General features: G+C 45.6%; 1 protein-coding gene across 1 annotated transcript in view; it reads right to left on the bottom strand.

The window, feature by feature from the left end:
* The window catches only part of SNRPC (small nuclear ribonucleoprotein polypeptide C), a 150,448-nt gene extending 122,797 nt beyond the window's left edge, over window positions 1-27,651 (bottom strand). The window contains exon 1 of the mRNA XM_085645911.1: window positions 27,547-27,651. Within this exon, the coding sequence (XP_085502037.1) occupies window positions 27,547-27,554 (8 nt within the window). The 5' untranslated portion in view covers window positions 27,555-27,651. The remainder of the gene's footprint in view (window positions 1-27,546) is intronic.
* Between the last annotated feature and the right edge of the window lie 316 nt (window positions 27,652-27,967).

Consider the following 27,967-nt stretch of genomic DNA (forward strand, 5'->3'; position numbering starts at 1 on the left):
TCGGTCTCCCCCAAGGTGCTGCATTACCCTCCTAACTTCTTCTCTTTTGCCACCTATCTAATGCTCATTGCAAGGCACCGAAGACATGTGCGCCGACATGACAACCCTCCCTATTCCGGCGGAAGGCTACCGCTTTCACGGCTAGACTCCACCAAGCCAGGCTTCCATGAGGAGGGGAGGAAGCCGCCTGTGCCCCCGCCCCTTCCTCCCTTCGAGCTGCGAAGATTTCTTCTGGAATCCTGGCCCAGTATATTATGGTGACGTGTCTGCACAACAATAACACCCAGTCTTAAAGCGCTGAAACATAGATCTCTTTTTGGTGGGCGCTATGTGGGTCCTTACTGGAATTGCTCGTACCAGATAGTTGTTTCTCTGAGCAGGGATGGGGCGCTGCAAACAGAATATTCGTCCTAGCGAAGTCTCCAGATCCGACAGAGGAACGCCTGGCCATTTTCAAAATGTCCAAAACAGTCACAATCCTGCTACCCAAATTGGACAGCACGGTCATAAAAAATGTGTTTAATATCGTGAAACATGTTGTGATCATTCATGTGTTAGACTGCGCTCTCAGCATCTGAAGCACACACTTAATTTAATTTAAATGTACAGGGAAATATGCATTGTGTGGTAGGCCTGGTCACCTGGGAAGCCGCTACCTTGCCCTCTGTGAATGTCCATACAGACATCTAAGGCCTTGGGGTTATGGTGAGCCCCCCAGAGGGGCGAAGGCTTATTTTCCAGCGCTATTTTTATTTGTTTCTATGGGTTACATTTATAAGACTTTCCCATCAAGTATAAGTCTACAAAACAATTATATGCATTTTATCTCCTTCTAGCGAATTACTTGTATTCGCCCTTCACACCGATAAGTAATGATTGAATGAAGGCGGGAAGTATGCTAAGCGGGTTCAGCGCTTGCTGCTCAATTCTGTGTGCGTGATCTGCCCGTCGCCTGATTGAATCCCGCCAGTGTTGCCTTTGGCTTCCGTACTTTCGAGATCGATAAAAGATTTACCCATATGATCTTAATGCTAAAAACGTTCTGCCTAAAGCAAGCACTGCTAACAATTGTTAATAATGTTCTGAGGAACATTACAACACGCAGTAGAGGAGGGGTGGGGGTCGAAACACGGAGACCTGGGCCTAATCCCAGCTTTGTGCGGCTCTGTCACAGTTACTTCATCGCCGGCCTTCCCTTTGCGCCAAAAATGTAAAGTGCTAGAATAGAAACGAAATACTGCCTCTGCAGCTGGACGTCACCTGAGCTTGTCCCTGCTACGGAATTCAAGGGGAATGCAGCCAGGGCCACTGCAATTATGCTGTTCTGTGGGCGCAAACATTTCCGCATAATTAAGGATTTACTGTAATTCCACATAATCTATCATCTGCTGCATAATTTGCTGATTTTAACAACAACAACAAATCTGGCACAAACGGATTAAGAGTTCATACATCGTGGCCCCTGGCAAAGGTTGACTGGCTTTACAGTTGATTTTTGCTGCATGCCGGTGTTAAACTGGTACTCATGAAGTGAGACCTTGCATAGCTGGTGTCAAAATGTGTAGACATGACAAAATAATGAAGTAATATCGTCACCAAATGTGCAGCACAGTCGATGCAGTCTAATGTACACACCTGAACATAATGATTTGGAAAGGAGCCCCAGGACTGGTATCACATATGCAACAAAAAAGCTGATGCCAATAGAAATGACAATGCCATTTATTTAGGGATACAAAAATAATAAAATAATGAGCAATACCAATAGCTCTACCTATAATATTGCCGAGACCATTGCATTGTAAATGCTGGTTAGGTTTTGCCTGCACAGCGCATGTGCTGTGCTTGCAAACTCTTGTAAACACAAAATAAGCTCAACTCGGGCTTAAAACCCACCCCATTCTGCCTTTCTGGACACATTTTAAATTTGTTTTTAATTCAAGCACTCGATAAGATGCATTTGTTTGCAGGCAGTCCACCCGCTAGCCCCCTCTCTGCGTCGTTGCTTCTGTCTGTGTAACCGCTTGTAGTTGTAACCACAGGGCACCTTGCTGGAAAAGCTTTAAGCAGGTCAAGCACACTATTATTTTGATTAACTTTCAAGCACTCCAGGAGAGTGCATCTGTTCGCAGGCCATCTTCCTTCCTGCCCCGCAGGACCACTTGTGCACCACCCATGTAACTACTTATTAAAGGGCAGCTAGCCTAGGAAAGGTCTAAGAACGCCACGGACATTATTAAGGCTGCCTGACCTCAACTCTCTCAGGCAGGTGAGGACACGTGTAGGCAGACGGAAAAATTCGCAGAACGGGCATGTCTGCGTGTCCTGCTTATGTTTAAAGGGTTTGTGAAGCTTTAGGTCTCGGCTGCGAAGGCTGCGCTTGCGCAGTCTAGCTCCGAGATTTAATGACTTGGAGAAGAGGGGCTTGAACCCGCCCCTCTTCTCCCCTATTCTCCATTGGCTGGCCTCTTGAATGCTGGCCAGCCATTGGAGAAGAGGTCAGTCATTCCGATTAGGCCCCATCCTTTTCGGATCAGGGGGCGTGTTTTTTGCAAGAAGTCTCATTCTCTCCTCCAGCCAATGGCTGGAGGAGAGAAAAGACAAACACGCCCCCGAATCCGAAAATGCCGCTGCCTTTCTCCGAGGCATTTCTGCTCTGCCTCGGAGAAAGGCGGTGGTGTCTTCCGGTGCCCTCTTTACTTGTTGGCTTACAAATGGGGTCTGTTGGCGACACACACACACACACACACACATACACACATACACACATACACACATACACACATACACACACACACACACACACACAGAGTCCAGGACACGTTCAAGACAATTTCCTGTTAGGAATAAGTCTCCCACGGGCAAATTAAATTCTTTCCATAGTGCGTCATCAGTCTAAAAGGAGGAGGCTGTCACTGGCAAGCAGTGGGCTAACCAGAATTATTGCAATTTTAGAGTGAAGTGAGGGGTGGGTGGGGGAGATGGGACCCACCCCCCCCCCCGCCCACAAATACCTTTTCCACAAACCATGACCCAATGAAAGTTTAAGTGTGAGGCAGAAAAGCTCCCCAAGGGTTACAAATTGGTCATGCGTGTCTCGGCCAGGGAGGGAAGGGCGGGCTTTGGAACTTTGCTCCCGCCCTCTGCTAATGCCTCTCGAATCCAACATCCCGTTATTCCAGTAATGCGATATCTGTGCGCCTGGCTGGGGTGAGGTGCGGGGGGGTGAGGTGCGGGGCGGAGAGGGGGCGCCCGGAGAAAGAATAGTGGGAAAACTTCATTTGGTGGAAAACATATTTTGCTAGAAATACGTGCATCTCACGAGAACAAAGAAATGCATTGGACCTTAGAATTGACATGAAGTCCAATGTTAATGGTGTAAATGTCATATTTATTATACAATATACTGTGAAATAACTATATTAAAGCAAAGTTATGGTTCCTATCTGACATGCAAAATAACATGAAATAAGAAACTGTAAAAAATCCAATACACAACATCAGCCGAAGAAGTGTCATGGTAACCTTACAAAACTTAAACACCTCAGATCCCCCAGTTACAGGTCGTTACGCCGCCATGACTCTCCATATGCTCTGCTCACAACTTCACACGTCACAGATTACATTATTGAGTGCAGAGCCCTGCTAAACGCAGGAGCGCACCCACTGCTTCGCTTGGACATGGTGGAAAGAAAGGTGGTACGATAAACCACCTCATCCCGCACCCTCCCCCTTTGCAAAGAGAAAGGAGGATACATCGCTGCCAAGTTTCACAAGTCTATGCGTGAGGTGCTGCTCTACTCCGGATTTTGTCCTATATTATAATGAAAACAAGCATTGGAATTGCAATAGTCTCACATTTGTTTGAGTTAGAGCTATTGGCATTGTAAGTGGCAATGTCGTTTACTTGTGTGTTAGGTAGTTTATATATGTGGTGTGTAGTGTGGTTATGTTGGTTGGATTGAATTAGTTGTGTAATTGTGTGGCGTAGAATTGTGTGGTGTGGAGTGTTTTAAAAAAATATATAGCACAAACTAGACCCAAGACATCGAGTATCAGAGCGCTTTACATGAGCACCACTTTCGTTACAGATGCACACATTTATTTTTGTTAGGCACGGGGAGATTAAGTGATTTGCCCATAATCACAGGATGTTGAGCGTCGTTGCCGAGACTCAAACCCGGTTCCCCAGCTTCGAGGTCGACCTCTCTAGCTGTAATGCTACATCCTCTCGCCATTATGTGGCATGGTGTGTTGTGGAATTATGTGGATAGTAATTATGTGGTATTGAGTGTACTGGAATTATGTGGAGTGGCATTGTGTGTTATGGTGGGTAATAACGTGGAATGGTATTTTGTGCTGTGGAGTGGTATGTAGTGGAGTTTAATTATGTGGTGTGCTGTTGAATTTTGTGGCATGATGTGGAATTGTGTGGATCGGATGTATGTGTTGTGTATTTATGTTGTTGAATTGTATTATGTGGTTTGGTGTCAAATTATGTTGTGTGGATTCGAAATGTGTGGAGTTGAATTGTGTGGCGTGGAACTGTATGGATAGCTTTGCTTTATTGGTGGTGGAATAAACAAAATAGGTAGGAGCTAAGCTCTAGATCTGTGTGTTTTGGTGTTAAAAAAGAAAGAGTTAGAGCTATTGGCATTGTAAATGTAAATGTCTCTTATTTATGTGAAGTTGATGTATGTGGTGTGTATTGGAATTATGTGGGTTGGATTGGAATGGTTAGTTGTGGCATGAATTATGTGGCGTGGAGTGGATTTGTGAAGTAGAATTATGTGGCATGGTGTGCAGTGGTATTTTGTGGGTGGTATTTGTGTTTGATTATATTGGAATTATGTGGAGTGGGATTGTGTGTCATGGAGTATAATTATATGGAATGGTATTTTGTGAAGTGTTATGTAGTGGAGATAAATTATGTGATGTGCTGTTGAATTTTGTGGTATGATGTTGAATTATATGTTGTGGTTTGGATATATGTGGTGTGTATTTGAATTCTGTTGTGGAATTATGTGATTTGGTGTGGAATTATGTGGTTTGGAATGGATTTGTGTGGCGTTGAATAGTGTGGCATTGAGTGAAATTATGTTGAGTGGAATTATGTGGCATGGTGTGGAGTGTATTTATGTGGATTGGTTTATGGCGTTGAATGCATTCATGTGGGGTGTGTTCATGTGGTATTGAGTAGCATGTAATTCGGTGGAGTTGAATTATGTGGTGTTGAGTGGTATTATGTGGATTGTAGGTGTAGCATGAGTATTGTGCCTGTGTTGGTGCAGTGGGAGCATTGTACCTGTGTGCATATCTGGTGGGCATTGTGCCTGGTTGGGTGCAGAGTCAGAGATGTGCCTATGTGATTGTGGGGAGAGAGGTATACCTATGTTAGTGTAGTGTGAGAGGTGTGACTGTGAGTGCAGTAAGAGGTGTGCTTGGCTGAGTGCAAATTGAATGTCAGAGTAGAAGCTTTGCTGTGACTTTCGTGAGTTTGTAGTGAGTAGGGTGCTTGCAGTATGAATGTCTGCTGTACTCGTCAATGTAGGGTAATAAAACAAGCATTTACAATGCAATGGTCTCGGCATTGGTAAAGTTAGAGCTATTGGCATTGCTCATGACATTATTTTTGTTTGTTTTTGTTTTTAAAACATTTAAAGAAACGGCATTGTCATGAGCAATGCCAATAGCTCTAACTTTACCAATGCCGAGACCGTTGCATTGTAAATGCTTGTTTTATTTTGCGTGTGGTCATACCCACATACCTTAATCCGCATGGGCACGTGATAAGGTAGACCACATTGGTTGAATTGCAATTGGTGAAGGAACGTGGAGTCCAAATCTTGTAACACCCCAGACTTAGTGTTTTCGTCGGGGCAGGTAGGTGGCACACACTGCAGGAACCACAGGGGAAATGTCCAATAACTTTGGTCAAACCCCAAGCGTTAGGCACTGGTTTCATTGCCTGTCCATGATTTTACAATTTGATCACGCTGTCCGCACTAAGATTACTTCAAAGATATATAGCTGTAGAGCATACACTGTCATTGAGCAAGAGTTTCGACACTACAAAAGTCTTTGTACCTGTACTGATGAAGATTCTTAAAAATACTCCCATAAGTGTCAAAGCATTGCTATTACTCTCCCCTTGGACTGTCCCTCCTCTTTAGAGGAATCTTAGGAGACAGTCCTCATATTCAGGCCTGGTCTCAATATGTTTTGTTCAATGACAGCTATTCAAATCATTGGCATCTTTCGTTCACATCCAAGACGTTTTCTCAACACTAAAAGCATATTTGACAAGCCTGATCATTGTGCCGTCACCACACCTATGAATCATTACCTAAGTTAACTATATAAACAAATGCATTGACTGCTTAAGTAACAGAGTATCGTGTTTTTGCTTTTGTTATTTACTGTATGTCTTTGTAACACAAAATAATTTAAAGTAACCTTACAGACAACATCAAGTTCCCTATACTTTTTTTTTAAGTAGTAAGTAACCTTTATTGTATGTGGTTAATTAAAACCGTTTACAAAGGATTTAACAAAAACACATTTAAGTAAAGTTCAGTTCTACAAAATCATTCAGTATGTTAAAAGTGATTAATAAAAGCATTGTAAAAAACTTTTTTTTAAAGAATTAAAATACGTCATTTATTTTTCAAATTACACCAAAAGGAAGCAGTATTTATTTTCATGTTTTATTATTCAGGTTCTTCGGTATGCAGGGCGACCCCTCTCCTTTTACTATACACCTGGAGATAAGTGGAGGCTGAAGACAACTCAAAAAGCATTTAGGAGCGATTGGGAGGATTCATTTGAGTAGAATGTAGGAAGAGGGCAAGGAAACTGCTGATATCAGACAGTAGGGTAGGCCCTGGTTTAAAAAAAAAAAATCATACATCCTACTCTTCCCTAAATTAACCCAACAGTGTGCGTCAAGGAGGAAAGCTATGTAAGTGGTGAAAACGAAATATCTTTACAGCGTGGGTCTGCCATGACCAACCAAGCTGAAGGTCTGCATGAGAGAAAATAACTACAATGAATGAGGAAAATGGGATGTTACCCTAAAAGATAGTTACAAGAAGAACATCCCACATGAAGAGATGGGTGAGGATGAGGAAACGGGGTGATTAAGAACTTTGAACCTTCTTGATGTCTTGAGATCTTCACATAGCTACAGTTACTTTTTTCTGACTCCCTTTATTGGGTGGACAATCTCTGCATTATGTTTTTGTGCTCATCAGGGTTGTTGCCTGGTAAAAATCAGTAGCTTTCAATTGTATCTCAGGACAGCTACGCAATTCTGACTTACACAATATTGGCTTTGCCAATGCTGTATGCTGCTTAAAAAAAAAGCAGAAAAAAAAAGCATTGGCTTAGCTAATAGATCTTATCTATGCAAGAGCCGTTGGCTTTGCCAATGTGTTTTAAGCCATGTTGTACATCAGTGTGCTTGCTGTCTAGCCTGGCTAAAAGTGGAAGGGTGCAGAGCGGAGGGGCGCACATTGTCATTACAGACAACACATTTTCAAATGAAATGACTTACCTTTGCAAAGACATGCAGTTTTACTGTTGAAACTATACAATGCAGAAACAACGTGTGAAAAGGACATCACCTAGTGTATTCATTTATTTTGATCATATTAAAATATTTGTTTTCAACACTTCAGAATTACAAAATAGGCGTTTCATTTGTGCTGTCCTAATTCCGATATATTCTGAAATAGTTGCAGTTCATTTACAGACATTTAAATTTTGCTGTGTGCTTGAAAAGAGCCTTTCCTTTCACACCCACAGACTGTCAAATAAATCCTCTCACTTTGTAATCCGAGAGAGAAAAGTAAATACCAAGTTCACTCAGAAGCCAGATCCTGGCATTTGACCTCTGTCTTTGAATGCACAGCAAATATGATGAGATAAGAACAACATATAAAGACCTGTTTACAGAAAGCAAGCACTTGTGGGAGAATAGAGTAAACAGGCAGGTTCCACAGGAGGGGCGAACTCAAGTTGGACAGTCTAAAACCCAGGAAAAAGCAATAAAGAAACTGAGTTATAAATCACAAAGTCAACTTTAAGTAAGCAATGGGCAAAATGCATTCCCAAGGATGATTTCAGAATGTGCCCATAAAGTCTTCAGCAAACCACAGATGTGCTGTCTGGTAGGCTTCAACCTAAAAAGAAGCAATGATATGGCGCCTGTTACCTGTTTCATCATTCTGTAGGTTTGCACATGCAGCCATCATTTTTCTTTTGCTTTTTTAAATGACTGATCTAAGATGGTGAAACCCACTTTGATCAGTAAATAAAAAACAAATGAAAAACAAATTGTGTACGAAAGCACTTTTGATATAGCAATACGCCCAAAAGCAAAATGAAGCTTCCACTACCTCCCCCCAAAAAAACCGAAAAAAATATAAACTTGAAATACCTGCACTGGCCAGAGGAGTGGGAGCTACAGAGTACAGGTAGAATATACGCAAGAGCAGCACAAAAGGGAGACAGCTACAGAGAACGCGAGCGGGGGCATCAGGTGTTTGGGGGAGGGAATCAGTACATTCAAGAGAGCTATATAACATATGCACTCCTGGAGTGCTGAAGAAGAAAAAAATAGTTTCCTAAATGTGATAAATGTGAGCAGTGGTAGGAAAGAAGTCAGCCAATAAGAAAGATGGTAGCGAGACCATGCTCCAGGAGACGAACAAACACAGGAAGGGCAAGGCAAGCCATTTAATAAGAAACAAGCATACAAGAGCGACGATACAACCAATAGTAAACAATAGGCAGGCTCCAAGCCCAATGTAGGTTATCAGTAAGCCACAACAGGCGTTTCGCAACCAGACAGCTTGCAATATTTAGTAGGCGTGACCTAAAAAGTAAGTCCCTGAAAGTGAACAGAGGAAAAACACAAATCATACCATCAGAAGATAGTAAATAAATGCTTCAGAGCTGGGTAAAAAAAAAAAAAAAAAAAAAAAATAATATGGAGGAGAGCCATTGAATAAATAATAAGGAGACTAGGTAGTCAAAGCCATCCAACCAAGAGCAGAGGGTTGACCCTAAGCACACTGTGTATAGATTTCAATTGATGAAAGACAATAGGTCAAAGACAAAAAACATCTAAAGCTATCTGTAGGCAAGACCTAATAAAAGGCCTTCAAGCAAGTTTGAAAGTATTTTACAGAGATATTAGATGTTAAAAAGTCAACAAAAACTTCCGCTCTACCAGGGAACGTATGTCATTTAAACATTTCAAAGTTCTAAAATTTTGATTTAATCCGTTCACTGTTAAATTTCAATTTCATATTAAGAGAATCGACACAAAAATAAGACTCCAATTAACAATCCGTGTTAAAAGCCATGGCTCGTGGGATACACTCACAAGAATTATAACATTAGAAAACAGAAAAATATGATTTACTAGATTTTTGTTAACACTATTTCAAGCCAAGGTAAAAAAAAAAAACTTGGCAGCGCATAGCATGTACTGGCAGGGCTGAACAGCCACTTCATCGCCCACAAAAGAGAACATTTAAGTATGTTAATTAAGCTTGAAAGGGCAAACTAGTAAAGTCGGAACAAGAAATAAACCCTAACATTACATCTCCGATGACAGGCGTGGGGATCACATATCACACTGTACACGCACACTGCGCCACGAAAAATAAACACAGGTGGAGAGGGTCGGATAGGACCACCCGCAGTCACTGCTTCAAATACTACTGAAATAATCCCCATTCTCGACAGAAAGTACAACCTACACTACTCCCTCCCCACAAGCCACTGTAGCATAATGAGGGAAAGTCGTGTACCGATATATATATATATATATGAGCAAATGTCCCAGCTTCTTATAGGTGAGATTTCGTTCTGTAAGGGACTACCTATCCCAACATGCATAGGGCGCACTAAGCGTGGCCCACTAAGGGCGTGGCATGTATTAAATGGTTTAAAACAGAACCTCCTGCATGAGCCAGTATGCTAATGACCTTTGAGAAAGAGGCGCCAAAGCCTTGAAACGCGTCAAGTCTGAAGAAAATACACACGGGAGCTGCAATGCAAGTTTCTTTCCTTAATGAAAACCGGATGGTGCAGTCTGATGGGAGTGCGACCCTAGAAGCTGGGACATTTGCTCATATATATAACACATTCTTAAGGCATTCAAAACAGGAAAGCGCGGTAACATTAACATAAGTGTAAGCAGCTTTAGACCCCAGAGGGGGCGGGGTCATTCAAGAGAATAGGACGGAAGGGGGCGGGGGTAGTTTCCTCATAGACTGCCCACGTACACTCGCCTCTGTACAGTACTGGATCCATAAGCCAAAGGACACTGATCATAGCAAGTCGCGGATTTATAGCTCCACGTTAAGGTCATGCGTTACTTTCTGCAGTTACACTCCTTACACAAAAAACACGTATCCGTGTTCTCTCGATAAAATTATTTCTGTAGCAGGGTGGCCACCATACGCACCGTGGACAGCCAGTCATGACTCAAGCTTTGAAGGAAAACTAATGCATGCTGGGAAATGTAGTCTGTTTACCTGCACTGAGCCAATACGAGAACTCACCTGATGAGCCTACAACAGGAGACAGGATATGCAGTGCTGTGGAGTCAGGTGGTAACCTTCCTTTGGGGAGGTGGATCACGATGTGAGCTACATTAATTAACGTGCTATTCACGGCCTGGCAGCAACGATCACAGTGGCGTTTATTATGCATGTTGAAATGCTTTCCTCAAGTAAACACAATTCATTACAATTAAAGTGGCTGAACTCAAAATAAAACTTAATCATCTCTGAGACAGTAATCTTCACATGCACAAACATGACTCTCGGTGCACAATGACCTTTGCAAAGTGAATAGTCAGTCACTCGGGTTCCCGGAGAAGTCTGACACTGGCAAGGAAAACAGCCCCGCGGCGCTGGAGAGCAGGCACACTGCAGGCAGAGACCGCTACGCACAGGCTTGTAACATCACATGAAACTGAGTCTCACCTGCACCGCTTCACGGAGTAAAACAGATCTGAAACTGGTAAAATGCGTGTTCAGGTCCGTACTGTAGGTGGCAGACCCGGAGGGGCTGTGTCTTTGTAAGACTAACACGCACCATGCCGTAAACCACAAGAGTTTGTAGCAGACAAAAAGTGCGGCAGCCCACGGTAAGCGAATCCTCCCGGGAGATGTGCGTGTTCAAAGGGTCCGTCCCGTCCTGCAGTTACCTCCCGGGGCCAGAGGCCGAACCTGGACCCCCACGTCGCCCTGTTAAGTGTCGTGGGCCCCGGCTGTCCCTTTCCAAGCCCAGCCCCGCTCTCCCATGGCAGTTCAAGGTCCGCGGCGCTGGGAGCTGCAGTGCTGCATGGCCTGACTCCGGGATGGGAGGGACCTCGACTTGTCAGCCTGAATCAGCATTCCACGTTGCCTAGCTATTACTCCGCGAACCCGATCGGCCTGCGGTTTAAGGAAACCGCCAAGTGTAAAAAAGTTAAATACTTTCCAAGATTTTATTGGCAGAAAGAATAAAGACTATAAAAAAATATTTTTTTTAAAAAGCAAACCGGGGTGGGGGTGTATGTCGTGGCTAATGAGAACTTACTCGGATTCACTTGTACCGCTATCTCAATTTCCGAGGCCCATCATGCGTCACGGAAAACTACACACACAAGGAGCAGTCGACGTGTCTCACAGGTACGAGATGGTAAGTCGGTGCCAGCGTTTTAGTCCCATTACTCTTTTCTGGCACTGGACATGCAGCTCCCGTCCACTGTTGTCAGCAGACAGCTAGTGATGCGCGATAAAAAAAAAAAAAAGACAGGAACGGCTGCACACTTCACACCCGACATGCCAGCAATACAGTGTAACACCCGTGCCCTGCCCGAGCTCAGAAGCCATTCGGGCCGAAGAGAGCGGTTTTGCCTGCTAATGAAACAAGCAGAGGGCACCGGAAGACACCACCGCCTTTCTCCGAGGCAGAGCAGAAATGCCTCGGAGAAAGGCAGCGGCATTTTCGGATTCGGGGCGTGTTTGTCTTTCCTCTCCTCCAGCCATTGGCTGGAGGAGAGAAAGACTTCTTGCAAAAAATACGCTCCCCGATCAGAAAAGGACGGGGCCTAATCGGAATGACTGACCTCTTCTCCAATGGCTGGCCAGCATTCAAGAGGCCAGCCAATGGAGAACAGTCGAGAAGAGGGGCGGGTTCAAGCCCCTCTTCTCCAAGTCATTAAATCTCGGAGCTAGACTGCGCAAGCGCAGCATTCGCAGCCGAGACCTAAAAAGCAAGGCATTTTTACAAGATTTAAAACACCTGCACACTTGATTGCACAGAGATCTGCCATGAAAACACAAATACTATTTCATCACTCAGCCTCTTTTCTGCTCTACCAAAGTGAAACAAGCATTTACAATGCAACGGTCTCGGCATTGTTAAAGTTAGAGCTATTGGCATTGCTCATGACAATGCCGTTTCTTTAAATGTTTTAAAAACAAAAAACATAAGCAAAAATAATGTCATGAGCAATGCCAATAGCTCTAACTTTACCAATGCCGAGACCATTGCATTGTAAATGCTTGTTTTGTAACATTCTAAGGGCTTTTCGGGCCGTTACCAGTGTCTCTGACCCCCCCCCCCCACCTCCCGTGAATAAACAACCTACAAGCCCGTTCATTCCAGGTCAATGATTAGAAATGAGCACATACCTCCTGATTGCTATTACCGCAACCCTCGGAGTCAGAGGTTTTGTGCTTTGAGCACCTAAAGCAGAGACTTGCTCCGTATTACATAATGTGCAGTGCACCACAGATTTACGTTCAATATACTCCAGTGTTTAAGTTAACGCTTTTTACCATCCGATTGGCACTTCAAAGGCACTAGAATGAAGATGTGTTTTATCAGATAAAGTATGCATACCTGCTCTACATAGGAAGACTATTAAAGTGTGATTTTATAACAAGCATTGGCAAAGCCATTAGTTCGCACCCATGAAAGACCTATTGGCTTTGTCAATGTTTTTCAGACATTTTCACAGGCGGCTGCACAAAATGTCTAAAAAAACATTGATAAAAGCAATAGATCCTGCATAGGCAAAGCCTATGGGCATTGCCAACGCTTGTCCTGCTTGCTCTCTCTCTCACGCCATGTACCTTATTTACCTTTCCACTTTTTTGTTGTTGTGCCTTTTCACTTGTTTCCGGCCTTCTGTGCTCTGTCATGCTCCCAACAGCCCCGCACCTGGTTATCACCCAGTTTATTCTTTTTGCGCCTCTGCATCTCTGTACTCCTCCCAGGACCTACTTAATAGTGGCTGCTGAGCGCCCGTGCACAATTTCTACAGAGATAGTCACCCTATTCATGGAACTTCTGCACTTTCAAGTTTTAAATCCACGAAAACAGAACCCTGAACAGAACCCTTACATAGCGAAAACCCGGACCGCGAGTTAGCTTCATTACGGACGCCATCACCCCTCACCACCAACAGGACTGACCCCCCTGCTCGACAGCGCCCTTCGAAAGCCTGAATAATATTGAATTAACTCAGCTTGTTACAGAACTAACACACATCATAGGATAAACAGTAGACCCCCATCCCCACCGCAAGCATCAAGTATGACTCCATCTCACCAATCACATGGACCGACCACTCCATCATCCACTTTCAAATCAACACACCGTAAGTTAGAGCACCCACCAGTGTCACCCTACTCAGCCGCAGCTGGTCAAAACCTCCATAGCAGAGTGGCTCAACACCCTCAGCACAGATTCCCACAGACATCAACCAAGACATCATCAACTACAACTAGATCAAGAACTGTGCAAAGGCCATCGCACCCATCAAACCCAACACACAAGGAGAACAAGCAAGCAACCCAGCAGATACTCTGAGGAACTTTGAAAATCCAAATACTGCAAACTAGAAGGAAAAAGGAAAACCAGCCACAAAACCACTGTCAGTACCCACTACAAGGCTGCTCTTCGATGCTACCACCATCAACTGAGAGACAACAAGAAAAGAGCGCAAGCTGAACGCACCAAAGGGAGCCTTAACAGCTGCAAGAAGATCTTCCCAATCGTCAAGGACTTCCCCCACCCTTCATAAACAACATCTCCCCCCTCCCAAGAACTCTGCAACAACCCACCAAACTTCTTCCACAACAAAATTGGAAGCATATACAGCAACTACAAACACCAACCAGAGCCCAGCAATCATTGCACACCTGCCCATCACCAACCAAGACAGCCAACTGACCGAATGGATAACTCTCACCAGAGAAGATCATGCAGATCCTTCACTCAGGAGCCACAGAAGACCCATGCCTCCACTGGGGCTGCAACCTTGGAGCATCGCCCATCAGCACCACCAACACCTCCTTAACATATGCCACATTCCCATTGGACTGGAAGCATGCAGCAGTCTATGCCATCAAGAAGCCGTCGGATGACCCAAGTCAACTGAGCAACTTCCAGCCTATATTCCTGCTCCACTACCCAGCCAAAGTGAGAGAGGCTGCCATCAACAAGCAACTCACAACATATCTCTAACAAAAAATTCAGAAAAAGAAAAAAAACAGCACCAAAACAGTACTCAAAGCCACCAACGACATCCTGGATAGAGAAAAAACAGCGTCCCTCATGTTCGACCTCTTTGGGGCATTTGAGGTGGTCTCTCACAGAACACTCCTCGGAGAATTCAAAGCACTCAGCACACATGGAATTGCACTCAAGTGGATCTGCTCCTTCCTCATCGGAAGAACCCAAAAAGTCAGACTGCCACCCAACACATCAGAATCCCAAGGATCATCACTCACCCCAACACAGTTAAACGTCTACATGAGCCCGCTCACTAACATCATCCAATCCTGAGGAATCACCCTCATTTCCAAAGCCAACATCCACTCATCCTCTCCCCAACTCATAGGAGAACCACCACCAGAGCCAACATCACCGACTGCATGACCATGGCAGCAGAATCAATGAGAACCAATTGCTTAAAGCTCAACTCCAACAAGACGGAAGTATTGGTCTTTGGAAACAGGTCCTCCCATGGGACACACCCTAGTGGCTAACAGAGCTACGACCAACACCCACACCAGAAATCTGAGGATCATCCCGGGTGACAAGCTCAACCCAACAGCACAAGTCGACGCAATGAGCACAGCCTGCTTCCACATCCTATGTATTCAACTAAAGATTTTCATGTGGCTGCCACTTAACACCAGACGTAGTAGCACTTATCACATGCAGACTCTACTACGAAAAAGCACTTCATGCCGGCATCTCCGAGCAGCTCCTACAGACCACACAGATCGCAGAAGCAAGACCCATACTCAATCTCCCATGCCACACCCAACTTCTGAGAGGTCCATGGGCTCCCCATTCACAAGCAATTCAAACTCCTCACATGCATACAAAGCCTTACACAACACTGGGCCAGTATGCCAGAGTAGCCGCGTACACTCACCAGCCTACCAGCCGTTCCCAACATTCACAAAAGCGAGGTCCCTTGATCACCTACATAGCATCCAAATCAAGGAACAACCTCCCACAGAATATTAGAGGCTCCTGCTCACTTCGGGAATTCCACATGAAGCTGAAGACCTGTCTCTTTGAATAACTATATGATAACCACACGCCTATTCAAGCGCCTGAATACCCTCAATGGTGATCATGCGCTATAAAAATCAACATACCAACGTGGTGGTAAGATTTGTGGAACAAAGGCAAAACAACAGTGATTCACCAAGGAGGTAGTTGTGTGGAAAATAGATTATGTCACTGTACCTGTTTTCCTGCTAAAGAGCCTCGGACATGCAAGCAGTGGATTAAAAAGGTAGTGTTTTCGCCATTATTTTACTTCATATTTCCAGGCGTACAAAGCCAAATTTGCAATGTATTTCTTATCCAAAGTTTCCAACTGTTTAGTGTGAAGCATGAAGGCATACGAGGTTAGTACCAGAGATTATGACAAGATAGTAAGGGGAAATAAGTTATTGCTCTTCTGAAACCCTTTTGAGTGTGGACGACTGCATGATTTAAGTGTAATGCGCATGTACTATATGTTTCAAAGATTTATGCATATAATCAAAGGGGGGACGTAAGAGCTGGTTATTTCTAGAGGTCCTGTTCCTGTGCTCCTAGGAGTATTTGTATTCATCAAAAGGGAACAGTTCCTCTCTTGGGGCCAAAGTGGAGTGTATCACTGGCTTCCTACAGTATTAGTGGTATCTGGAGAGATCTGAATTTCAGATCGTAATGCCCTCGCACACCTGTTAGGGTGTCATGCTTCATCATTGGGCGCTCCTCGACAGACCGGCGCTGCAATGTCCAACGGGCCTGGTGGCATCTTTATCGGAGATCTTTTGATCTGAGAACCCCTTTAGTGAGTGAGGTGTGTGGGGCTATTGGAAAACAGTGTACTCTGATATGTAAGAAAAGTGATTTAAAATAGGCCCTTGCCCCGTTGATTCTCTTTAATAAGTGTTCAAGACTGGGACTAAATAAAAACCAGTGAGTCAATGTATTGAGGTAGCCTTTAGTTGACTGGGGTCAACATGTTGCGTGTCTTTTGTGCTCCGAGATAGAGCAACACTTCTTCAGGACCGAGGGGTAGATATTTATATGTAATGACCTCTGATGGTCAGACAAGGGATGTGATCTACCCTTCTTGAGTACAAGACCCTAATTTAGGGTTCTTGAAAGGACGCTCCACCTAGAAAGATAGAGTCAGGGAAAAAAAGGAGAAAAAAAGAGTGAAGAGAGATACCATCAGCGACTGGTGGAGGTGAAACTATCCAGCTTGATCAAAACCGGTATATCACCATAGTTAGAACCAGAAAAGAACTGGTCTTCTCTAGTAACAATTAGTTAGGGATAATTAGGGGTTAAAAAAGTATATACGAACTAACGCTAGGGGGAAAACGGAATTAAGGGCATTAAAAACTTTCTTCTATGACATATGTGATGAGTCCAAAACCATGCCAACAAAGGAGTAGGTCAGAAAGGATATAGTCAGTTCTTACCTCCCAGGAGTGGGGCGGAAGGCCTCATAGATAAGGAAAGACGACCCGACCACTCGAACGGGTTCACTACTTGACAAGGAGTAAGCTGATATTAAGGCATACACAGAAGCATAACAGCATCAGGAAAAAACACGTGCCACGAGCAGTGAAAGTGTAGGGAAGGCATAGTGTATACCATGCACGGTAGTGCATGTCTAGGTGGGGATCAAGAGCGTAATCCCAACAACCTGTGGGAAATGTACCGCAATGGTGATGGCTGTGGGGTTAGGGAATCAACATGCAGTAATTATCTGGACACCTGTATAGTGCATGGTGCCCGGGGAAAAAAACACAGGGGACTAGATGGTGCAAAATAGTCCAAGGGGGAAACGGTGCGTGTGTACACCATGTTAACCGTGCGTGTAGCTATGGTGACGTAGAGATAAGGTCTATGGGGAAAATGATCCTGTTGCGGCACCCCGGGGAGCAGATCGTGCAGTATGTCCGTGAACTAAGAAGAGTGTTAACAGGAAAAACATTTGAGTTTGTATATCGGAACGTCGCATATAACAAGTGGACTACGCGTTTATAGGTAGAAATGCTATGTTGATAAGCGCAGGAGAGTGACTTGCGAATGTGCGCTTGAGAGTGAAGTGAGCCGACATGCAGCGGCTTCGTGCGGGTAGAACGCGGTAATGGCGTCTCTCCTGAGGAAAGGGGGGGCGGGAAAGCAGGGGAGGGTGTTGAGTAAAGGACTTATCCTGAGGTGGGTGGGGCTCTCAATGGATCCGGCTTGTCTAGTCCTCATCTGGAAATTACCGCCACCGCGGTTCGTCCTGGAATATGCATCGTAGGAGCGCGCCGTGATCGCGCGAGAGTTCCCGTACGGGCACCATATTGTCCCGAAAGGTACTGCCTGACTCAATGAAGACAGACTAATAACCAGGTGTTGAGTGAGGGGGCATCTGACGGGGCTAGTGGCAAAACACACCACAAAAAAAAGATGTGTTGATCATCAAACAGGGCGATGATTACTTACTGTTTGAGGAGGCAAGTCATCCCTAAAATCATAGGGGAATTGATAGATGGAATAAGAGGAGTAGAAAAAGGGTCAAAGGAGGCAACTAGTCGGAGCCTGTCTGTCACAAGTGTGGATCGAGTCTAGGATGTGGCAGACGAGAGGATGTGTGTGTGTGTGTGTGTGTGTGTGTGGGGGGGGGGGGGGGGGAGGAGGAGGGGAGACCTCGGGGGCAGAGGTATACTTAAAAAATTCCCCAAAAGGATAGATAACCCAAAATAAGGGTAGCTCACAATGTATATACAGGTATCCACCGTGATGGTCGGGTGAATAAATGATAAGGGGTCTTATTGTGTGGATGTTTCGTTAATTTCTGTCCACGGGATGTCACCGTTAAAGCCCCGCTTTTGTCTGGAAAGGCGGAAAATCCATCTCTGTTCGGTTTCAAAGAGTTTTTGGCTCGTTAGAGTAGCCTCACTGGTTTTTATTTAGTCCCAGCCTTGAACACTTACTTTTCTTACATATCAGAAGACATTGTTTTCCAATAGCCCCACACACCTCACTCACTAACGGCGTTCTGAGATCAGAAGATCTTCGATAAAGATGCCACAAGGCCCGTTGGACATTGCAGCGCCGGTCCGACGAGGAGCGCCCAATGATGAAGCATGACACCCCAACAGGTGTGTGAGGGCATTACGATCTGAAATTCAGATCTCCCCAGATACCACTAATACTGTAGGAAGCCATTGATACTCTCCACTTTGGCCCCAAGAGAGGAACTGTTCCCTTTTGAGGAATTCAAAGATTTATGCACCTGGTGACATTGAATTATTTTGCTACTGATGTAAGGGGATGTCTAGAGAAAGCACGGTTGAACAGAGTTGACAATCAATCAACAATTAGTTGACAGTTTAACTGGCAGCAAATAAACGCTATAAAAGTGAGTGCAGGCCGATTTCTGCTGTTTTGGGCTGTACAAAATGAGTTTGCAATATGCCTTGTAGTTTTAAAGAAAATTCCTTATTTGAAACAGAAGTTGATAATAAATGGGGGGGGGGGGGGGGGGGGGGAGGGGGGGGGAGACGGAGCCACGGTCGCCGTGTGCTCATGACGGAGTGGTTCCGTCATGCTGCGGCCGTTGGCTGCCGTGCCGCCCACGCGGCGCTAATACCCCGCCTGTGCGGGCGATTAGCGCAGTGGGCGGAGTCATGACGGAACCACTCCGTCATGAGCACAGCTCAACCGTGGCTCTTGACGGAGTGGCTCCGTCATGAGCACCGCGCTGCCCCCAAACCCCCCCCCCAGCGCTGCGGCGGAATTCCCGCCGCAGCGAAAGGGTTAAAGATACTAGGAGTTGTTCCAGAATTAATGTTATTTATGTAAATATTGCTATAACTTGATTTTCTTATAGTAAATGAAGTATGATGTGAAAAGGACAATACTGGATTTTGTACAGTGTATATCATTCAATGTGATTATTTGTGTAGCACCTCTCCAAGATCAATAAAAACAAGCATTTACAATGCAATAGGTCTCGCAGTGACATTGTTTTGAGTAAATGGCCTTGTAAATGACATTGTTTTTTTATATTGTTTACGTTTTGTAAAAATTTATTAAAAGGATTGGAATGTAAAATGCAAATTGTGTTAAAATTTGTAAATGGAAAAGTTATTAATTGCATTTATACGAGTGCGAGCTATTGGCTTCGTAAATGTTAATGGCTTGTGTCAATGTGAGTTTTGTTAAGCAAAATAAATACAATGTATTTGTAATGCTTATAGGATAAAGTTACTGCCGGTGCTCAGGACCGGTGAGGCCACTTAAAGCCCTGCCCCCACACATACAACTTCCCAACTGCACTGTCATTTCCTATGTTGCTCCCAGATTTCGACAGCTGTGTACCTTCGTCAGACAATTAACACTAGCACATATACGAGCATCGCTCAGCAGAGAAGCCAAGGATTGAATGTGCATGTAGTCTTCACACCTTATGGCCCACTGTGAGAAACCACGGTGCCTTGAGCCTCAGCTTCAGATATTTCAATCGTGCCCGGTCGTGAATACTCCACCACAGACTGAATTTGTCACGACACCTGGAGGCGAACCCCAACCGTCCCAAGTTAATCATACTTTAACATGACTAGGTTACCAGTCCAGCTTACGTATAGAACTGCGAGATCGATCAGGAAAGGTGCATATAGAGACAGGGACACGCGCAGACATCCACTTCACATAGAGACAGGGACTCATGCAGACCTCCACTTCACATAGACAGGGGCACACGCAGACCTCCACTTCACATAGGGACAGGGGCACACGCAGACCTCCACTTCACATAGAGACAGGGGCACACGCAGACCTCCACTTCACATAGAGACAGGGGCACACGCAGACCTCCACTTCACATAGAGACAGGGGCACACGCAGACCTCCACTTCACATAGAGACAGGGGCACACGCAGACCTCCACTTCACATAGAGACAGGGGCACACGCAGACCTCCACTTCACATAGAGACAGGGGCACACGCAGACCTCCACTTCACATAGAGACTGGGGCACACGCAGACCTCCACAGCACAGAGACGGGGGCACACGTAGACCTTGACTTCAGACACGTGTACTCAGAGAGGCGGCAACAGACTGCTAACTCCCGAGCACACCGAGACTCCAGTACAGACATACATACTTCTGGGGCCCCGTTTATCCCACAGCCTGCACCACACTTCACACACGGCAGTACCTCACGCCGGAGCCGATCCTTCCACTGAGCTGGTCACTTCTCTGCAAAGACGGTCCGCTGTCTTACCTCGGACCCAGGGCTAGAGTCTGCCCGGACATTGGCAACTCTCCTGCCCGTCCCTCGCTCACCTCTGCTGCACACAATAACCAGGAAACGTGTTGCTCTACGGTATGTTTGAGCGAAGGAAGAGGCCAGGCTGTGGTCGGCTCCACTAAATTTAATTTATTAGGATTAACATGTTTTTAAACTCCTAAGAAATAAATATAAACAATGCCGATTCGCAAACTGTGCCAGACTCATGACTCTAGAGTTATATTCAATGGTCGAAGTGCATCGTGATGTGGGGGATCAGTGTTTTGAGCCTCAGCATCTGCTTAACACTGTGTGAATCTGGGCATATCACTTTATCGCCCCCACACTATACAATTGTACAAAATTTACCTGAAAAAATGAAAAAAACAAGCTGTAAGGACACACAGTTATTACAGTCCAAGTTGTAGTGCGGCCTTTGTATGGGTATAGAGCAGTGACGAATCCCCATGTATGAGGACACAAAAACATGGTAAACAGTCCTGAATGAGAGGCTGCCTTGTTTAGGGGACAGGCCTGTTTAAAAGGCACACAAAACTACCGTACCCAGTAAAAGCCTAGGAGAGTGACAGTCAACACCGTGTTAGGGCACAGAAGGGCGACTGGCCTTTGTGAAGCACAAAGGAGGGACTGGCTGGCCTGTGCTGGGGCACACGTGACAGACAGGCCTGGGGTCTCCTTGCACTCATTCTCCCCACCCCCTTCCCTCCCCTCTCGCTTCACACAATGCTTTCCACATTCATGCAGGAATGATTGGAATGTGCCCATTTCCTCTTCCATCGGGAGGAAGACAAAAGGTCTGCCCTTTGGGACCTTTTAAGTGTTCAGCCATGCAGCACAGGACAGTAAAAAAAAAACAAAAAAAAAAAAAAACACGCAAATACGCTTTATTAAGAAACACAAAGAAAAAAAAAACATACTTCGACATTTCTACTCGCAAACACCAACAGACCTGCAGCCAAGAACACTAACTTACCACCTAATATGCAGGGTCTGTGTGCGCTTGTAGCTCGCCATATGCTGAAACCTAACTCCCACCACTGCTAGTGTGCCCCAGAAGCTTCAATTCTAGCAGCGAGTCACTCAGTTCTGGAGACTACGAACAAACATGCTCTTGCTTCACCATAACCAGAGAGCTGGCGATCGTCTGTAAAGCAGCTTTGGACAACAAAAACACATGTGCAGACGCACCTGAATTACCTGCAGCAATGTGATGCTGAAGACACAGCAGCCTGTCCTGCGGTGCAGCCTAGGAGAAAGCCATGGGCTGAGCCAAGCTGAGGGATGTCCTGCGGGTGACGTTTAAATCGTTTTTTCCCTCCATTAACAAAGTAGACATTTACACACTTTCTGGGACATCCTACTCAAATGTGCACTGCACAACTGCCACTTATCAGATTTGATCCGATATACATATTAATTACACTGTGCACAGCAGATCTTTGCGTACGTCCTGGCCGGCTCCATGGCAGAAGCACCAGCGGCTGTGCCTGTGACCTCTCAGAATATCCCAGTAAGGTATCTGCATTATGGTAGTTGCGAACTAGTCTAGTAACTTTGGGAGGCGGAGTGTCATGGGCGAGACAAAGAAAAGAATACAGGGAATAGTGTCTAACTGGTGCAGCCCCAGATCCCCAACATGACAGTTTGTTGTGCCTCGTGTCCTCGATCATTGAAATTACATTTTGATCTTTTAGGTAAACTACTAACAGTTCCAGAGTCTCTGATAAACTCCTCCCTCGATAACTGATTAGAGTCGACGGCCTTTGACCCACTCTGTATGCACCTTTTATCATGCTGAATGCGCCCAGGGGGGCCTGCCCACCACGGACAAATAAAAGGGCACAGCCGGTGGGCTACGGCCAGCCCCCGCTGGGCCACTAACTAAATCAGTGGCACCCTGGTTCAAAGAGCCCGTAGAAACCTACCACAAGATCGGGTGCAAATCTCCCCACGCGAGGAACCAGGCCCGCCCCACCTGTTGGAATCCAAAGCCAGTCCCGGGGCCCCAGGTGTAGGCCTGGGGCCCCAGGTGCTACGGCCTGTGACATGACCCGCACCACCTCTCCACCTCCGGAGCTCTAGGGTCCGCTGCTCCGCAGGGAGCGATGCGCATGTCATTGGGGATAATTATTGTTTAAGCGTTTCCAAATTAACTTTTAGGAGCTGTATAATAGGGCCAGAGTGATAAAAAACAATAAGGGTATAAATCCCTGCTATGTAGTTTGCATGCAACTTCTAGATGGTGGTTCTCAGCTCACTGAGCTATTGTAGGAGGACTGAAATGTATTAACTACAAAAACAAAATTATCACTTTGTCAAGGGCAAATACCCACGTATCTATCTACATAAAATAAACATGTTCGTTTTACATGAGAAAATAGTCCTCTTATACAACTTTGGGAGTCACACTGTGACTAGACAAAACACAGATCTCCAGTAAATGCATTAACTAACCACCAGTCATGTTACCATTAGTACCCCCTGGGATTTGCTAGTCACATGAAGATCTTTGCAGCAAGAGCCTCACCCAACCTCATAAAATATTCTAAAATACACCCTTTGTGACCAGTTTAGGCCAGAACAGATTTGCTGTGACGTTTGTCCTTATTGTAGTTTCTTTCAGAACAATATATATTGCCTGTCAGCCTCTGCCCCTCGTAATTTCACCCACACTCCGTTGCCATACCCTGACCCCTAAATTATGGGTTCCCGAAATGTTTTCCCCCAGATCTAGCTTTTCTCCTGGGGCCCTCACGCCACCGGTAACACTACCAGAGACACGACACACGCCTCACACCCAGCAGGAGGCCCAGCACACTCGGCGTCCCATACCTTCTCATTCCACCTGTACTGGTCGCTGTAGCGCACTTTGCAGAGCAGGAAGCCCTCCAGATACAGGTAATAGAGATGGAATCAAAGGGCACAACCGGGTCAGGTAAAACACGGGGCTAGACTACACCATGCGCGTTTAAAGTCCAGATGTAGGAGCAGATTTACAAGCCCCTTGCGCCACTTTTGCGTCACTTTTAACATTGGAAAAGTGACACAAAAGTGGCGCAAGAGGCTTGTAAATCTGCCCCGTAGTGTTGACGGTAGTTACTTAACCACATAGCGGGTTCCAAAGGAGTCCACCAGGTCCTGTGTGGAGGGGATGCTGAAAAGCATGGACCCGGCGGATGTAGTCCGGGCTGCCGCTGACCTATACCCCTACAGGTGGATGCTACCACCCTTCAGGGGAAGCCAAAATCACACACTGAAAAATACACTCTGTGGGCTCCAGCACATGCGCCAAAACCCATCCTCCTCCCCAGGTATGCAGTAGAACCTGCTCTGCTCCCCCAAGGGAAGGAAACCCACTCGCCCTCAGATCCCTTCGCCTCCACGGACCCTGTTTTATGCACCTGAACTACTCCGCCTCTGCGCCAAGATCAGTCCCCCCTGCCGATTCCTTGCCCTGGAACCCACGCGCTACTCCTGCTCACACTGGCACCGGAGCACCCTCCTGCGCTGCCACACCTGTCCCGCACATACCTCCCTCCTTCTCGAGGTGGTACAGCAGGAGGGGCCTCCACACCCGAACTCTAGTGGGACAGGACACAGAGTGCTACAGGTGCAGCCGGAGAAGGGAGTGAGACGGTAGGAGTACTAGAGAGTACATAGGGGGTTAATATTGTCTAGCAGACACCCGACAACAACCTCCATGCGAGACGGGTCCCTCCTCAGAATGTAATCACTGCCAATCCCCTGGGGTGGGCCCGGCACGTATTTAAGAGGGATGGATTGTCCGGGGCTCTGCGATGCTGCTAAGAATCCCAGCCCCCGTGTGCCCTGTGTTCCCCTCTGCAGCTGGCTTTCATGTCTTCCCTTGCGCTCCCGGTCTGCCTCGCTCCGGCTCTCCCTCTCCTCGGCCAGGCGCGGTGTGCAGTTGTTGCCGCTGGTGCCGGGTACATTATTTGCTCTTGCCTTCAGCCGAGAATGTTCTTAATGCGGTGAAGTGCATGCAACCTGGCCAGTGAGCTTTAACGAGCGCTCCAAAGCCGCACAGCGGCTCGCACGCAGCCAGCGCCTTCACTCAGGAGCATCAAAGGGCAGGGATGCTTTCAGAATGATGACATCTCCCCCAGAGCCGGGGCCGCTCTGAGCCCCAGCGGATGCGCAGGGCTGCGAAACCAGAAGCACAGAAAATACATTAATCACTACCTAACCCAATGGAAAAAGGTTGTTACAAAGGGGCGTGGATTAAAGTCACCTTCTTCATACTGTTTACTATAGCTCTCGCAGGCAAGAAGCGCTTGCGCGCTCCAACGCCAGGCGAGACCTAAAAATAAAACAGAAGTTGAAAATTTACAACGTTATGGCTCGAGAGTCACTGTCTCTTGGGTGAAAGCTACACTACAGCCCTTGAGGAAGAACCGAAGCATTCGAGCACACACAAATCACAACTACTTCACAAAGCTTTGACCTGACTGCAAGCGCTACACAAAAGCATAGTACGCAACGAAGCACAGATTATAAGTATAGCCCGGTAGTTATCAGTGTTAACGTGGCAGAGGCAATTAGGGTTTCAGCACTGTAGTAGAAGTTCACGGGAACGACCGCCAAAGTTTATGATCATTAGACGAGACCCATCTTGAAGAGCGTTCCTTTAGAAATGCGCTAACCGACGGAAAGCTAGAGCCAACCGATCGTCCAGGAACTACAACCAGCAGAGGTTTCCATTAGGGCACAGCACTGGCAGCCAAATGCTCGTTAAGTGATTTCCGGTTTTCGCTATGAATTTTGCAGAATGAGGATATTGACCGAATGGGGACGCCACATTTGTGATGTTCTCAATAAATGTTTCAAAGAGGTGGTCGGGGTCTGTTTTATTTGGCGAAATTAAGTCAGTCTAGGAAAGCTAAACAAGCATTGACATAGCCAATAGGTCTCGCCTTTGGGACCTTATAAGTGTTTAGTTATCCAGCACAATCTTTGGTGCAACAACATCAAGTGTTGCATGGCTAAACACTTATAAGGTCCCAAAGGCAAGACCTATTGGCTATGCCAATGCTTGTTTTTCTAGCAAATACAAAATTATGAAATGCATCATTATGAGGCATTGTCTTTGAAGATAATTTCTTTTCATGTCTATTCAAAAAACTCTGACACTCCAATTTATCTCAAATATTTTCTATTTCACTCAGCAGGTCGTAGCTAGGTAGGAAATGTGGCTATTCATGACTTTGGGGGATTATTTGAGCCCTCGGAAACAGCAATCCGTCAAATTCGAGAGCGGCTCCTAAATGCCTATATTCCGAATCAATCAGACATTCGTTAGCCAGAAATATGGCAATTGTGGGTAAAAACATGAGATGCACTGTCTGTTGCTCAAATAAACTGACATTGTAAACTCCAGCATTGATGTTTGTCATTTATTGGGCGTTCAGAACAATAGCGCTGATAACACCTTTATTATTTAGGACCCTATTAGGTGTTTCCTTGGAAGAGCGACAGTGGTCCGCGCTGTTTTAATCCATATCATTTTAAAGCCCACTTTGATACAGAGATAAAGTAACAATAATTAAAACTGGCGTTTCCGGTTACTTTGTTGTGCCGTTTTGAATTTTGCATATTTTATGCAAAGCATGTTTGCCTTTTACTAGTTGGGGGTGCATTGCTCATGTCTCGCCTGAGCTTTACTTCTATAGCGAGCTCTGGATTACATTTACTGAGGGTTCTTTTTGCTATTCCCTGCTTGCTTTAATGGTACCCAATTGAAAAGCAGAAATGCTTTACCTGCAACACAGACTTTGTTTCGTCTTCTGGTAAGGCGTGGATGGTGTTTTCAAAAAACCATTTCTTAAGAACATTGTCAGGGACAGACATTTCTGCAAGCAAAGCAGGGCGTTGCTGAGGGACTGTTTACCTGAGATGCTCTCCACTGCAAATGATCCTTTACCAGAACTTCAAGCACGCATTACATTTCCGGGAGTATAAGCAATAGGGTGGTTAACTTCTGCTAAATGCAGTCACAAATAGAGCATTTTAACAATATGTTTTACGTCTGTCCTTAGAAAAAGCGTGCAATGTTTTATTTCTTAAGATGAGGTGGTGACGATTAATTTAACACAAGTATAGAATAACTTTATTGGCAAACGCAGATTCAAACAAGCACGCGAGAAGTAAAAACAAGCACGACCGTAAAAGTAACACACATCAAAGCGGCCGCGAAAGTGATCGCGATCAAGCCTAGCCAGCAATGTGCTTAATGAGGAGAGGAAAGCCATAGGGGGCCTCTGCTCGTAAGCGCACGCCCGCGCACATGCACACAAGCTGTAGGCCAGACCAGGGTAGCATTTTTTGAAAACCTGACTAAAAGTCTCGACAGACCTGCGAATACGCTGGGTCAGGCGAGACCTAGAAACATATCAATGGACAATTCACCATTGTTCAGCGAACGAATAAGACAGGACTATTAGTATGAAAACTCAGACAATATTTAGATTCACTGGAGCTATCATTGTAGTCTCGCTATCGCCCACACAAAGACTGAGGCTGTTCGCCCTACAGCGGTTCCGTGTTAATCCACACGGTGCTGTGCAAGGCCTCCCACCGGCACTCCCTGTAATAAGGTAACACGTGTACAAGCCCACTACCCAGGATTTCCCTTAAGTACAGTCAGGCTACCATGCCCTTCCCCTGATTTCCATCTCTCACTTGGGCATGGCTTCGTTTCTCCCGAAATCCTGGGCTTCGCTCCACGGATCACCGCGCTCTCTCCGCCACCTAAGAGTCGGCGTCGGTAGTGACGTCACTGTCCCGCGACTGTCTGCGCAGCCTGCTGCAGACTCTACGTCGTAGAGAGAGAAAACAGACCCGCTAGAACCAAACTCGCATCAGAACGAAGCTATCCCCGTCTTGAAATAGTGTATTACTTCGTTTTTCACTCGAAAGATAAAAGTAAAACGCAATAAGTAATGTATAACGTTTAATTGTTTATATTTCCAGTTTTAAATGCGCGACCTCGACGCAAGGGCATCGGAGGGCTTTACCTAAGAAACAGTAAAAAAAAAAAATCTTGCTATATTTGAAGACACGGAGGTTAGGATTATGCATCTCTTTCTTTTACTACTGAAAA

Source organism: Triturus cristatus, chromosome 1_1 (assembly GCF_964204655.1).
Source record: "Triturus cristatus chromosome 1_1, aTriCri1.1, whole genome shotgun sequence".
In the NCBI taxonomy this organism is placed as follows: domain Eukaryota; kingdom Metazoa; phylum Chordata; class Amphibia; order Caudata; family Salamandridae; genus Triturus; species Triturus cristatus.